Source organism: Panulirus ornatus, chromosome 17 (assembly GCF_036320965.1).
Source record: "Panulirus ornatus isolate Po-2019 chromosome 17, ASM3632096v1, whole genome shotgun sequence".
NCBI lineage: Eukaryota > Metazoa > Arthropoda > Malacostraca > Decapoda > Palinuridae > Panulirus > Panulirus ornatus.
In genome coordinates, this window is record NC_092240.1 from 45,579,009 (window position 1) to 45,594,994 (window position 15,986).

Sequence of the window (15,986 nt, forward strand, 5' to 3'; positions counted from 1 at the left end):
TGATTTTTTGATGTAGTTGAGGTATTTCATCATACCTGTAAACTTCTTCATATATATTGTTAGCACTGTAGCATAATGTAGCTTTGGCATTTAAAATGCCCAGAAACTTATTTAACTTTTGATAAATACTTACTTATGATACACATAACAGAAGTAGACTACGTTATTATATTAGGTATTCATTTTATAGTGGGTACAGAACAAAAAGTACTTTGTATTTAGGCCTACTTAGTCATTATTGTCTACTTCTGTTACAGTACTGCAAAAGTATTATATGTATATATGATGATATACAGAACATAGTCATCTAAGTACTTACAGTAGCATAAACATTTGATTACTGATTTACATTCTACAAATGTTCCTGGAAAACACAACTTAGTGGAACCCATTTTACCACAGGATCTGATGTATTAAGGAGGATTACATTCCTGGGACAGATTTCTAAATCCTTTTTATTCTAAAAAATGTCTATGAAATATCAAGAAAGGTACATAAGAGTACTATACAGTTACATTAGTATTTTATGTGCTTAAAGAATAGGATATGCACCCAATATTGTACTAAATACATTGCTGAAAATTTGGTAGAGTCTATCAGATGTAATATATATTTCATTTTTTTTATTATACTCGATCGCTGTTTCCTGTGTCAGCAAGGTGGCACCAGGAAACAGACGAAGAACAGCGCATCCAGTCATACACTTGTATACACATAAATGCCCATAAACATATACATACGTACACATACTTATACATATCAACATATACACATATACATTCATATACATACCCAAATATATACATTTAACACATGTACATATTCATACTTGCTTGCCTTCATCCATTCCTGTCACTACTCTGTCCCACAGGAAACAGCATTGCTACCTTCTGCTTCAGCGAGGTAGCACTAGGAAAGCAGACAAAAAAAGCAACAATCATTCACACTCAGTCTCTAGCTGTCATGTGTAATGCACCGAAATCACAGCTCCCTATTCACATCCAGGCTCCACAGACCTTTCCATGGTTTACCCCAGATGTTCCACATGCCCTGGTTCAGTCCATTGAGAGCATGTCGACCCTGGTATACCATATCATTCCACTTCATTGTGTTTCTTGCATGCCTTTCACCCTCCTGTATGTTCAGGCCCTAATCACTCACAATCTTCTCACTCCATCCATCCATCTCCAATTTGGTCTCCTGCTTCACCTTTTTCCTTCCATCTCTGATACATATACCCTCTTTGTCAACCTTTCTTCACTGATTCTCTCTATATGTCCAAACCATTTCAACACACCCTCTTGTCTTTCAACCACATTTTTTTTTATTTCCAGACATCTCTCTTACCCATTCATTACTTACTTGATCTAAGCACCTCACATCACAAATTGTCCTCAAACATTTCATTTCCATCACGTTCACCCTCCTCCTTGCAACCATATCTATAGCTCATGTCTCACAACCATATATTATTGTTGGAACTGCTATTCCTTCAAGCATACCCATTTTTGCTCTCCGAGATAACATTCCCTCTTTCCACACATTCTTCATCACTCCCAGGACCTTCACCTCCTCCCCCACCCCATGAATCACTTCTGCTTCCATGGTTCCATCCGCTGCTAAGCCCACTCCCAGATTTCTAAAACACTCCACTTCCTCCAATTTTTCTCCATTCAAGCTTTCATCTCAGTTAACTTGTCCCTCAACCCTGCTGAACGTAATAACCTTGCTCTTATTCACATTTACTCTCAACTTTCTCCTTTCACACACTTTTCCAAACTCACACCAACTTCTACAGTTTCTCAGTTGAATAAACCACAAGTGCTGTATCATCAGCGAACAACAACTGACTCACTTCCCAGGCCTTCTCATCCACAACAGACTGCATACTCGCCTCTCTTACCAAAACTCTTGCATTGACCTCCCTAACCACCCCATCCATAAACAAATTAAACAACAATGGAGACATCACAAACCCCCTGCTGCAGACCGACCTTGACTGGGAACCAGTCACTCTCCTTTGTTCCTGCTTGTACACATGTCTTACATCCTTGATAAAAACTTCACTGCTTGTAGTAGCTTCCCTCCCACACATTATACTCATAAGACCTTCCACAAAGCATCTCTATCAACACTATCATATGCCTTTTCCAGATCCATAAATGCTACATACAAATCCATCCGTTTTTCTAAATATTTCTTAGACACATTCTTCAAAGCAAACACCTGATGCACACACACACACACTCATACACACACACACAAGAGGTGAAAAAGAGGGCAAATGAGAGTTGGGGTGAGAGAGTATCATTTGATTTTAAGGGGAATAAAAACATGTTTTGGAAGGAGGTAAATAAAGTACATAAGACAAGAGAACAAATGGAAACATCGGTGAAGGGGGCAAATGGAGAGGTAATAATAAGTAGTGATGAAGTGAGAAAGAGATTGAGTGAATATTTTGAAGGTTTGTTGATTGTGTTTGATGATAGAGTGGTAGATATAGGGTGTTTTGGCCGGGGTGGTGTGCAAAGTGAGAGGCTCAGGGAAAATGGTTTGGTAAACAGAGAAGAGGCAGTGAAAGCTTTGCGGAAGATGAAAGCTGACAAGGCAGCAGGTTTGGACGGTATTGCAGTGGAATTCATAAAAAAAAAAAGGGGTGACTTGTGTTTTTGATTGGTTGGTAAGGATATTCAGTGTATGTATGGATCATGGGGAAGTGCCTGAGGATTGACGGAATGCATGCATAGTGCCATTGTACAAAGGCAGAGAGGATAAAGGTGAGTGTTCAAATTACAGAGGCATAAGTTTGTCGAGTATTCCTGGGAAATTATTTGCGAGGGTATTGATTGAGAGGGTAAAGACATGTACAGAGCATCAGACTGGGGAAGAGCAGTGTGGTTTCAGAGGTGGTAGAGGATGTGTGGATCAGGTGTTTGCTTTAAAGAATGTGAGAAATACTTCGATAAATAGATGGATTTGTATGTAGTATTTATGGATCTGGAGAAGGCATATGACAGGGGTGGATAGAGATGCTTTGTGGAAGGTTTCAAGATTATATGGTGTGGGAGGTAAGTTCCTAGGATCAGTGAAAATTTTTTACCAAGGATGTAAAGCATATGTACAAGTAGGAAGAGAGGAAAGTGATTGGTTCCCAATGAATGTCGGTACAGGAGTGCATTATGTCCCCATGGTTGTTTAATTTGTTTATGGATGGGATGGTTAAGGAGGTGAATGCAAGAGTTTTGAAGAGAAGGGCAAGTATACAGTCTGTTGTGGATGAGAGGGCTTGGGAAGTGAGTTAGTTGTTGTTCGCTGATGATACAGCACTGGTGGCTGATTCAGTTGTGAAACTGCAGAAGTTGGTGACAGTTTGGTAGAATGTGTGAAAGAAGAAAGTTCAGTAAATGTGAATAAGAGCAAGGTTGTTAGGTTCCATAGGGTTGAGGGACAAGTTAATTGGGAAGTAAGTTTGAATTGAGAAAAACTGGAGGAAGTGAAATGTTTTAGATATCTGGAAGTGGACCTAGCACATATTGTCCTCAAACATTTCATTTCCAACACATCCAACCTCCTCCATACAACCCTAACTATAGCCCATGCCTCACAACCATATAACATCGTTGGAAATACTATTCCTTCAAACATACCCATTTTTGCTCCGAGATAATGTTCTCTCCTTCCACACATTCTTCATTACTCCCAGAACCTTCGGCCCCTGATCTACATGGACCTTAATGTGGTGGTGGGGTTTGTGTGGAGCAATGATGGCTTGAAGTGTGGCAGCAGGAATTTTCCTTTCCCTGGTAGGTTTAACCATGCTGCAAAGGTCAAGCTTGAGCTCTTAGACGAACACATGTATGCTATTTTCTCTCCTATACTTTTTGTTCTTCCCTTCTTGTTCTATCAGAACTGAAATTGGCCATTTGTTTGAGTTAAAATGAATTTCTAAGATGAATAGTCTTAGATGCTCCAGTGCTTGGCTTATAAGCCTAAATTTTATAATCCTATCCAATCCCAGAACCTTTGCACCCTCTCCTACCATATGACTCACTTCCACTTCCATGGTTCCATTCGCTGCTAAGTCCAATCCCAGATATCTAAAACACTTCACTTCTTCCAATTTTTCTTCATTCAAACTTTCATCCCAATTGACTTGTCCCCTAACCCTGCTGAACCTAATAATCTTGATCTTGTTCTCATTTACTCTCAACTTTCTCCTTTCACACACACCTACTTCTGCAGTTTCTCACTCAAATCATCTAGCGAGCTTTATCATTGGTAAACAACAACTGACTCACCTCTCAGGCCCTCTTATCCCCAACAGACTGCATACTTGCCCCTCTTTCCAAAACTCCTTGCATTTACCTTCCTAACCACCCCATCCATAAACAAATTTAACAACCATGGGGACATCACACACCCCAGCCACAGGCCGACTTTCACTGGGAACTAATCACTCTCCTCTCTTCCTACTTGTACACATCCCTTACATCCTTGTTAAAAACTTTTCACTGCTTCTGGCAGCTTACTTCCTACACCATATACTCTTAAGACCTTCCACTAAGCATCTCTATCAACCCTGTCTTATGCATTCTCCAGATCTGTAAATGCTACACTCAAATCCATCTGCTTTTCTAAGTATTTCTCACACACATTCTTCAAAGTTACCACTAACATGTAATTTCTCCTTACCATGGTACAGAAATGTAGACAACATAATTTGTCTGTGACCTAACAATATGGATGCTGAAGTTTTTTTTTTTATTATCTAAAAGTTTAGTTCCAAGCATGAATTTTAGAATGGATAAAAACAACTCTTTATCATTTTTGAATATCTGAAGTAACCGATCAAAGGAGAGGTTTAAGTTCCTCATACATTAAGATAACCTCACATGTGAATGTATATATACATTGTTTCTCAAATCACCATGAATTGATTCAGTTGCCAGTTTTTTCAGTAATGTCTTTGAGAGCATGAAAAATATATTATCCAGAATGAATAGTGGAATTTTTGTTCTTAAAGAATGTTGCAAAAGATTTTTGCTATTCAGAAAATTTAATTGATGGTGCATGGAAAAAGCAGAAAGATTGTTCGGTAGGACATTCATCGGTAATTATGAGCATTAGAAAGACACTGACTCTCATACTACTGAGAACTAGCTCCATGAATAATGATGCTAAAACCTTAGAATATTAATGTTGTTTATCAGTGTAATCCTGTGAATGAAAAACATGCTGATTTAAGATTAGTCCACCTATGGATGATGGTAGATATCAAATTCCATGCAGATATTGTGATAAATGTTTTGCAAAACAATTTTGGAAAAACCTAAAAAAAAAAAAAAGTAAATGCAAATGTAATGTTTGAACTGGAAATGATTCAAGTACTTTGTTTGTACATTTGAGCAATGAAAACCACAGCATTGATTGGATAGGCATGCAAAAGAGACACTCATGGGTGTGAATGTGCTGAGAGGGACAGCTGGTGGGATGTCTGATGATGATTATGGAACTAGAGACAGTAATTTACCCAGGAAAAGTCAGGAAAGAATTTTGGCGAGTTATTCCTGACAGCTTTGTTGAGGTTACAATATTTATATTTATCAGGGTTTACTGGATGGGGAGGTGCTGTCAGAATTGATACATTTTTGAGAATGTGGTCAGATGAACCAATTGGAGTGAGATTGTGTACTTACAGCACAAAGGATTAGAGGTGAAAAACAGATCCAGAATATAAGGAGAGTGGTCACAGCAGTCAGGAATATGGGTGAAGTGGGAGACAATTTGCACTATTTCATTTAGAATGGAGAATGTGATGGCTGCAATCCCCCCCACCATCAATATAAGAATTCAAACATTCCCCATGGTGAACATTGAAATTCCCTAAGTAAAGGATCTAGGGTTGTGGGTGAGAGGATACCACAGTCTCATGGCTGGAGCTTAGACATTCAAAGAAATATATAACATTTGTAGAATTAGGAGAGCAATAGATAAAGCAAAGAAAAAGTATAGTAGTTGTGACAGAAATTGAGCTATATAACATCAGAGTACTGGGACTCAGGGTCCCTGTGGTGTGCAACAGGGGTGTTGGTGATGGAATAAGCATAGACACCGCCTTTGAAGTGGAATCATGAAAAAGGGGCTGGTGAGGAAATCATTTGACAATTAGGTCTCGGAGAGCAGTTATGATATTAGGAGAGGTACTGGACAGATGGTGTTTAACAGAAGAGAGAGGTTACTAAAGAGACCATGAATGTTGATGTACTGAATAGAAAAAGAGGCAGGTCTGTCAGAGAGACAATAGTCTGGAGAGAGAGGCCAATACTACTACTTTCTGAGCCTTCCCTCTCATTGGCAGTAGAGTCACGCAGGAACTTGGAGATTCTTAGCACCCCATGATGCTGGGGACTAGGTCTGATGGAATCTCATCATGATATTTGAAAATGATTGGGCAGACAGGAGATGGCAAAAGAACTTATGTGAAGAAAATTTAAGGTGTGGTAGGTTTATGGTGCTTGCAAGAAGATAGCAGGACTAGTCTGATATTCCTGTTTTGATGGGATAGAAAATTAGACCAGCAATGCAAATATGGAGGGTGTAAGATGGTTCTGCGACCCACATAATAATCTACTTGTAACATTCGTGCAAATACTTCTGTTGGACACTTGTAGTGGACTGTAAACTGTATTGTGATGGATGGAGTTAGGGGTAGGTGCATCGGAAGTCACCAGGAGAGGTACCCCACCCCTTGCATCTAATGACCAGTTCAGTTTTATGTACTCATGGACCAACCACCCCCATTAGAATGGTTAAGTGAGCATCTTTGTACAGCCTTGCTGAAGGTGAATTTTCTCTTTAGTGTAACCACAGCCATGTGGAGTCCTGTAACACCCAAGGCATAATTTTTCGTATTTATCTATAATTCTCCCAGGACCCTATTGTATGAAAGAGTCCAGGTGTTATCCAGGACCTGTTACAGGAGCTCCTGTAGCTCCAAGGCTGCACTACATCCAGTAACAGTGATATGATGGACTCCTTTGGAGTGAGAAAATTTTGATGAGATTATACTTATAATGATATAGTCTTGCCCAAAGTGTATAAAAGCATTATATGAAAATCAGAGCATATCTTCTGTGGATTTTCAAGCTTGGAGCCATGACAGCCTTAACCGCTACACTATTTTAGATCTCATATGAGGAATAAACGAGGCTGCTCTGGATCTCATATGAGGATTTAATGGTTTCTACCCTTACTTAAAGTCCTAGCTGAAGTTTGATTCCACATCATGTAAATTTCACTGGCAAGCTACATTCATAGCTGGAAAAAAATGCGTCTTAGTCACCCACGGATCATCAAGGAGTGTTCACATCAATCATCTTGGCGTGATGCCTGATTTGCACACCCTTAATTGTCTCTACAATAAAAGATAAAAAAAATTCATGTATTGATGTTTATATTTTTGATGAAGATAAGACTTAGTAACATTTATTCTTGTATTTTTGATGAAAATAAGACAGTTTCATTTATTCATGTGAATTTGATTTTGCTTGTTTAGATATGCAAATATGTAGATGTTATTTAGAACACATAAAAATACATGTACATACAAATTATGTAAGTGGCACCTGCAGGAAATTTGAAATCCTACCTGGTAAAAACATGGTGTTTAATGTGGTTGGGTGTATGTAAAATAAAAGTATGCCTGGAAAAACATAATCATCCTGTCCTTACATAGAGAAGGAGCATGTGTGCAGCCACCCTAGGTCCTGTTTCATCCACTCATTACCTTCCCACACCAACGTAGAGGAAAGTTTACTACTTTTTTGGGTATTGTCTTCCTTGATATAAGGTATGGGATAAATTTTGTGGAAAAAATTATTTTTTCACATTGGGGGATAGGGTAACTTTGGAAGAATTGTGCAGTGTAGTACGTGCCATGCATCTTTTAACACTTTGACTATGTGACTGTGACAGTTTTATTAAACACTATACTATGTGTGTGGGAGACTTTCATAAAATCTAGATATTATCTCCATAAATTTGTTATTATGAGTAGCTAGAACATGATTCTTTAATAAAATTATGTCCATTGTTTATGCATATTTTGCAAATATTAACTTATGCTGCTCTGCTGCCAGACATGAGATATGCCAGGAATACTATCAGGCATACATACTAAGGTATGTGGTATTGTTAGGAATTTTTTTTATCAGAGACAAATATGATTACTAAGTGTTTTCAGCAATGATTTCTTTTATTTTGTACAAGTGTCAGAGCTTCACAAATCGACACTTAATGAGAATATGCAGATCTCATTAAAGCCTCCTTAACATCTCCACATAGGCTGACCAGGGTATGAAAAAATTTCAGGCTGCATCATGTACTTTCAGTCCCCTACTTATGACGTATACGACTTACGACCATCCTTGCATACAACTGGAAAAAATATGAATTTAAAAAATATATGTAAATATGATGATTAAACTTGGTAGTACATCTGCCAATGCTAACAGCTGCGTTTGTACAATAGTAACTCACCCGATATCCTGGCATTGTGTACATCACAGCATCTCTCTCAGTTCTTGTTCTCAGTTCCCACTCAGTAAGTGCATGTTATTCAAGAGAATCTAATGAATTTTCTTGCTGGATCGAACCATTTTTTTGTATTAAATCCCAAAGAAGATGACAAGCAAGAAGAAAAACCCATCACATGTTGATAACTCTGGCAAGAAGCCAAGGAAGATGCTCAATTTGAATTGAAAATGAAGGTAATCACCCAACGTGAAGGAGGAAAAGTTGATGTGATTGCATGTGATCTACAGTTGTCCCATGTGGCAGTCTCCACAATTTTAAAGGACAAAAAAATTATATGTGAAAGTGAAAAGTTTAGCAGTTATGAAGCTTACAATTATAACAAAGCAATGACAAGGGCCTATCCACAAAATGGAAAAGTTGTTGATGTTGTGGATGGAGGATCAAATCCAAAAACATGTATCACTAAGGTTACTAACAATTCAAGCAAAAGTTAGAAGTCTTTTTGAGACTTTGAAAGAGTGAGCAGAAGAGGATTACATTGAGAACTTTACAAGTCATGATTGGTTCAGTAGATTTGAAAGAAGATATAGTTTGCACAACATTCGAGTCAAGGGTGAAGTATCAAGTGTTGACGAAGGAGCTGCCGAAAAGGTAGAAAAATAAACCAAAGATTTTTTTAATAGACCATAGAGTGGAAAAAAATGTACATTAATAAAACTGGTTAAGTAAAAATGAGATAATCACAATAGAACTTGCATAACATAAAGAATAAAGATCATGATTAATGAAATAATTTTAAACAAAGGGTAAAAAGAAACTACAGAATCACATGATATAGCTGGTTAATAAAAAACGGGATAATCATGATAGAAATTGAGTAGGATAAAAGAATGCTGTACAGGTGTACAAATTCTACATATCATGCTGACATATGTCCAACTTATGTCAACTTCATGATCCAACCGGTTGGTCAAAATGGAACTCAGGCGTATGTTGGGATATATAGTAGTAACAATGTGTGGGATGCCAGTATACCTGTTCATAGCTGTATATTTTGTCTCAAGGAAGAGATGGGTGATTGAAAAAATTTTTTACATATATACTGCAGCCACAATGAACAGAAAATAAAATACTGACATGTATGTAACAACCACATTGAATTAGGTTAACATTTATACCCTGTGTCTTTCTACAACATTGTCAGAACAAGAAGTTAGTCCAAGAAAGCCCTTAGTTATCACCTCAAAAAATTGGCCCAGCCATCCATGACTAGGAGGTATTTTTTACCCTATTATGCTTCCACTGAAATAAGTATTTAACGATTGATGATTACAGGTGATTGTGTGTACATGCTTGTCTTCATCCACAAATGGTTTTTACTTTGTTAAGAACACCTGCTCTTGAAAGAGGTAGAGAAACCCATCCCATGTTAAAAATATTATGTATTTTGTTCTTTTCTTTCCCATGTAGATTATTTTATCATCTCTTGTTGTTCATATCTCTAACCATGTTTAATTCAGTAGTCATGTTAGTGCACAGAGAGGACATTTTGTTTAATGGCAGATATTTTAAATTCAAATATCATTTAGTTTTTATGGTAATGACATTAGTTTTGAATTAGAAATAAGTGGCAGGTTTAAAGAAGCTGTGCAACATTTTGTTTGAATTCATTATAAGTCTCTCTCAAACTAGTGAATGTAATGAAAAAGTGTAATTAATGATACTGGTATTACACTGAAGTTTGAAAATAGACCTGTATGTGTATTACTTTTGTTACTAATTTCATACTTGTACAGATATTACATTTGTTACTAATAACATACTCTCTCCAGGAAAGACTGGCTGCAGAAGACTGGGAGCCCAAGTTCTCACATCGAAAGGGTGGAATTTAAGAATGAGCGTGAAATTGAAGACTACAGCTTCAAGAGCTTTTCGGTCAAATACTAGGATTGTTATTGGATATCATAATGGAACTTGATTTCCTTCTTATTTGAATTAAAGAAAAAGGAAACTTAAAAGTGATAAATATTTTATGTTTATGATTTGGTACTTCCACCACATACGTAATATAATTATGTTCCATCTAAGCACAGTTGGTGGGTAATATAATTTTTGATTTTTAATGCTAGATGTAAATTGGATGTCTTTATACCACCTCAGAAAGAAAATTCTGTTGAGCATAAATTCTTGATTTTTGTTTGATGTGTCAGAGATCCATTGAGCCTTGTATAACATTAGTATATTGATATTCATCAATCACTTCCAAATTTGAATACATATCTTGCAGTATTCTGGTCACCTCATTCAGTGAAGTATTTGAATTTACACCCATCTTTTTATGTGAAGAATAGAATTCAACCTTTAGTTATGCAAGCTTTGTATTTGATTTTTTTTTTATATATGGAGATTTGAATTTATCTTTAGTAACAGAATATTAAGAAAGGTTTTGTTTTCTGGTTAAATTTGTGCTTAGTAATATTGACTATAGCTCTAAATTTTACCTATGAATATTTGAAAAATGAAAGTATTTATTCAAAAATATCCTTAAGCTGGAAAATGTGTAAAGAAAGAATTCAATTTTTTTGAGATTGCTCCGATAACTTGAAACATAAAGGATTTTTTTTTAGTTAAAATTTGATTTAACCTAGATGTTTTACTTGAATTTTTACATTTTCATTCAGTTAAGAATGGGGTTACAACTAAAGGCTGGGTATTTTACAATGGTGACAGAGGAATATGTGAATATTAAAGCACCACACCTGTAGTCAATTATAACTATCTTGGAAAATGTAATGAACATTAACAAGTAAGTGAGTTATTGCACCAACTTTCACGCTATGTGATAGGATTTTTTCCTAAGAAACTGAAGCATAATCTTTCAAGTAAAGTTCCAGGTTAGGGGCACCACAGAAATAACCATGGATTTGGATGAGACACGTATCAGTGGTGAACTCTTGATACTTAGTATGAGTGATTTATACTAAAATCACCGTACACTAAATTGGCCCAGAAGCCATGCCACTCCACCATTGCTAAGGTAGCTGATTGGTTCATATATAATGTTTGTGTCGCTATCCATATATTCACACTAAGTGTGTTCAGTTTATAATCAGACCTGTTCTTCTGTATTATAATGTTAGAAATTGGGAACATAAAACTTTTAAATGATTTTAAGGCTTTAGCACTTGAGAGAGGATGTCAAAAATGTTAAATATGTATCACAGACGGTCGAAGTCAAGGATAACATTGTGTTTGAATGAAGCCTATTCATTATTTCTTTGTTTTGTAGCAAGTATAAACTAAACAGAAACAAATGACACCAAACATAGAGCACAGTAGGCAGTAAACTATGGTTTGTATAGGCTAGATATATCCCATATCAATATCTTTCTTTTCTTTCATACTATTTGCCATTTCCCGCAATAGCGAGGTAGTGTTAAGAACAGAGGACTGGGTCTTTGAGGGAATATCCTCACCTGCCCCTCTTCTCTTTTCCTTCTTTTGGAAGAAAAAAAAAAAAAAAGAGAGGGGAGGATTTCCAGCCTCCCGCTCCCTTCCCTTTTAGTCGCCTTCTACGACACGCAGGGAATACGTGGGAAGTATACTTTATACATATACTCCTGAAACAGGAGTTGTGGGAGTATGTGATAGAATGTAAGAAAGTAAATTCTCGATTAATATGGGTAAAACTGAAAGTTGATGGAGAGAGATGGGTGATTATTGGTGCATATGCACCTGGGCATGAGAAGAAAGATCATGAGAGGCAAGTGTTTTGGGAGCAGCTGAATGAGTGGGTTTGATGCACGAGACCGGGTTGTAGTGATGGGTGATTTGAATGCAAAGATGAGTAATGTGGCAGTTGAGAGAATAATTGGTGTACATGGGGTGTTCAGTGTTGTAAATAGAAATGGTGAAGAGCTTGTAGATTTGTGTGCTGAAAAAGGACTGGTGATTGGGAATACCTGGTTTAAAAAGCGAGATATACATAAGTATACGTATGTAAGTAGGAGAGATGGCCAGAGAGTGTTATTGGATTACGTGTTAATTGACAGTTGCGCGAAAGAGAGACTTTTGGATGTTAATGTGCGAGATGTGCAACTGGAGGGATGTCTGATCATTATCTTGTGGAGGCTAAGGTGAAGATTTGTATGGGTTTTCAGAAAAGAAGAATGTTGGGGTGAAGAGTGGTGAGAGTAAGTGAGCTTGGGAAGGAGACTTGTGTGAGGAAGTACCAGGAGAGACTGAGTACAGAATGGAAAAAGATGAGAACAATGGAAGTAAGGGGAGTGGGGGAGGAATGGGATGTATTTAGGGAATCAGTGATGGATTGCGCAAAAGATGGCTTGTGGCATGAGAAGAGTGGGAGGAGGGTTGATTAGAAAGGGTAGTGAGTGGTGGGATGAAGAAGTAAGATTATTAGTGAAAGAGAAGAGAGAGGCATTTGGACGATTTTTGCAGGGAAAAAATGCAATTGAGTGGGAGATGTATAAAAGAAAGAGACAGGAGGTCAAGAGAAAGGTGCAAGAGGTGAAAAAGAGAGCAAATGAGAGTTGGGGTGAGAGAGTATCATTAAATTTTAGGGAGAATAAAAAGATGTTCTGGAAGGAGGTAAATAAAGTGCGTAAGACAAGGGAGCAAATGGGAACTTCGGTGAAGGGCGCAAATGGGGAGGTGATAACAAGTAGTGGTGATGTGAGAAGGAGATGGAGTGAGTATTTTGAAGGTTTGTTGAATGTGTTTGATGATAGAGTGGCAGATATAGGGTGTTTTGGTCGAGGTGGTGTGCAAAGTGAGAGGGTTAGGGAAATGATTTGGTAAACAGAGAAGAGGTAGTAAAAGCTTTGCGGAAGATGAAAGCCGGCAAGGCAGCAGGTTTGGATGGTATTGCAGTGGAATTTATTAAAAAAGGGGGTGACTGTATTATTGACTGGTTGGTAAGGTTATTTAATGTATGTATGACTCATGGTGAGGTGCCTGAGGATTGGCGGAATGCGTGCATAGTGCCATTGTACAAAGGCAAAGGGGATAAGAGTGAGTGCTCAAATTTCAGAGGTATAAGTTTATTGAGTATTCCTGGTAAATTATATGGGAGGGTATTGATTGAGAGGGTGAAGGCATGTACAGAGCATCAGATTGGGGAATAGCAGTGTGGTTTCAGAAGTGGTAGAGGATGTGTGGATCAGGTGTTTGCTTTGAAGAATGTATGTGAGAAATACTTAGAAAAGCAAATGGATTTGTATGTAGCATTCATGGATCTGGAAAAGGCATATGATAGAGTTGATAGAGATGCTCTGTGGAAGGTATTAAGAATATATGGTGTGGGAGGCAAGTTGTTAGAAGCAATGAAAAGTTTTTATCGAGGATGTAAGGCATGTGTACATGTAGGAAGAGAGGAAAGTGATTGGTTCTCAGTGAATGTAGGTTTGCGGCAGGGGTGTGTGATGTCTCCATGGTTGTTTAATTTGTTTATGGATGGGGTTGTTAGGGAGGTGAATGCAAGAGTTTTGGAAAGAGGGGCAAGTATGAAGTCTGTTGTGGATGAGAGAGCTTGGGAAGTGAGTCAGTTGTTGTTCGCTGATGATACAGTGCTGGTGGCTGATTCATGTGAGAAACTGCAGAAGCTGGTGACTGAATTTGGTAAAGTGTGTGAAAGAAGAAAGTTAAGAGTAAATGTGAATAAGAGCAAGGTTATTAGGTACAGTAGGGTTGAGGGTCAAGTCAATTGGGAGGTAAGTTTGAATGGAGAAAAACTGGAGGAAGTAAAGTGTTTTAGATATCTGGTAGTGGATCTGGCAGCGGATGGAACCATGGAAGCGGAAGTGGATCATAGGGTGGGGGAGGGGGCGAAAATCCTGGGAGCCTTGAAGAATGTGTGGAAGTCGAGAACATTAACTCGGAAAGCAAAAATGGGTATGTTTGAAGGAATAGTGGTTCCAACAATTTTGTATGGTTGCGAGGCGTGGGCTATGGATAAAGTTGTGCGCAGGAGGGTGGATGTGCTGGAAATGAGATGTTTGAGGACAATGTGTGGTGTGAGGTGGTTTGATCGAGTAAGTAACGTAAGGGTAAGAGAGATGTGTGGAAATAAAAAGAGCGTGGTTGAGAGAGCAGAAGAGGGTGTTTTGAAATGGTTTGGGCACATGGAGAGAATGAGTGAGGAAAGATTGACAAACAGGGTATATGTGTCGGAGGTGGAGGGAACGAGGAGAAGTGGGAGACCAAATTGGAGGTGGAAAGATGGAGTGAAAAAGATTTTGTGTGATCGGGGCCTGAACATGCAGGAGGGTGAAAGGAGGGCAAGGAATAGAGTGAATTGGATCGATGTGGTATAACGGGGTTGACGTGCTGCCAGTGGATTGAATCAGGGCATGTGAAGCGTCTGGGGTAAACCATGGAAAGCTGTGTAGGTATGTATATTTGCGTGTGTGAACGTGTATGTATATACATGTGTATGGGGGTGGGTTGGGCCATTTCTTTCGTCTGTTTCCTTGCGCTACCTCGCAAACGTGGGAGACAGCGACAAAGCGAAAAAAAATATGTATATATATATATATATATATATATATATATATATATATATATATATATATATATGTTATCCCTGGGGATAGGGGATTAAGAATACTTCCCACGTATTCCCTGCGTGTCGTAGAAGGCGACTAAAAGGGGAGGGAGCGGGGGGCTGGAAATCCTCCCCTCTCGTTTTTTTTTTAATTTTCCAAGGGAAGGAACAGAGGGGGCCAGGTGAGGATATTCCAAAAAAGGCCCAGTCCTCTGTTCTTGGCGCTACCTCGCTAACGCGGGAAATGGCGAATGGTTTGAAAGAAAGAAAGATATATATATGTGTGCTGAAAAAGGACTGATGATTGGGAATACCTGGTTGAAAAGGCGAGATATACATAAGTATACTTATGTAAGTAGGAGAGATGGCCAGAGAGCGTTATTGGATTACGTGTTAATTGACAGGCGTGCAAAAGAGAGACTTTTGGATGTTAATGTGCTGAGAGGTGCAACTGGAGGGATGTCTGATCATTATCTTGTGGAGGCTAAGGTGAAGATTTGTATGGGTTTTCAGAAAAGAAGAGTGAATGTTTGGGTGAAGAGGGTGGTGAGAGTAAGTGAGCTTGGGAAGGAGACCTGTGTGAGGAAGTACCAGGAGAGACTGAGTACAAAATGGAAAAAGGTGAGAACAATGGAAGTAAGGGGAGTGGGGGAGGAATGGAATGTATTTAGGGAATCAGTGATGGATTGCGCAAAAGATGCTTGTGGCATGAGAAGAGTGGGAGGTGGGTTGATTAGAAAGGGTAGTGAGTGGTGGGATGAAGAAGTAAGAGTATTAGTGAAAGAGAAGAGAGAGGCATTTGGACAATTTTTGCAGGGAAAAAATGCAATTGAGCGGGAGATGTATAAAAGAAAGAGACAGGAGGTCAAGAGAAAGGTGCAAGAGGTGA

General features: G+C 38.3%; 1 protein-coding gene across 1 annotated transcript in view; it reads left to right on the forward strand.

Moving 5' to 3' along the window:
* The window catches only part of LOC139754703 (acylphosphatase-2-like), a 107,527-nt gene extending 96,359 nt beyond the window's left edge, over positions 1–11,168 (forward strand). Inside the window, exon 4 of the mRNA XM_071672271.1 lies at positions 10,368–11,168. Coding sequence (XP_071528372.1) covers positions 10,368–10,482 — 115 coding nt within the window. The 3' untranslated portion in view covers positions 10,483–11,168. The remainder of the gene's footprint in view (positions 1–10,367) is intronic.
* Positions 11,169–15,986: the final 4,818 nt, after the last annotated feature.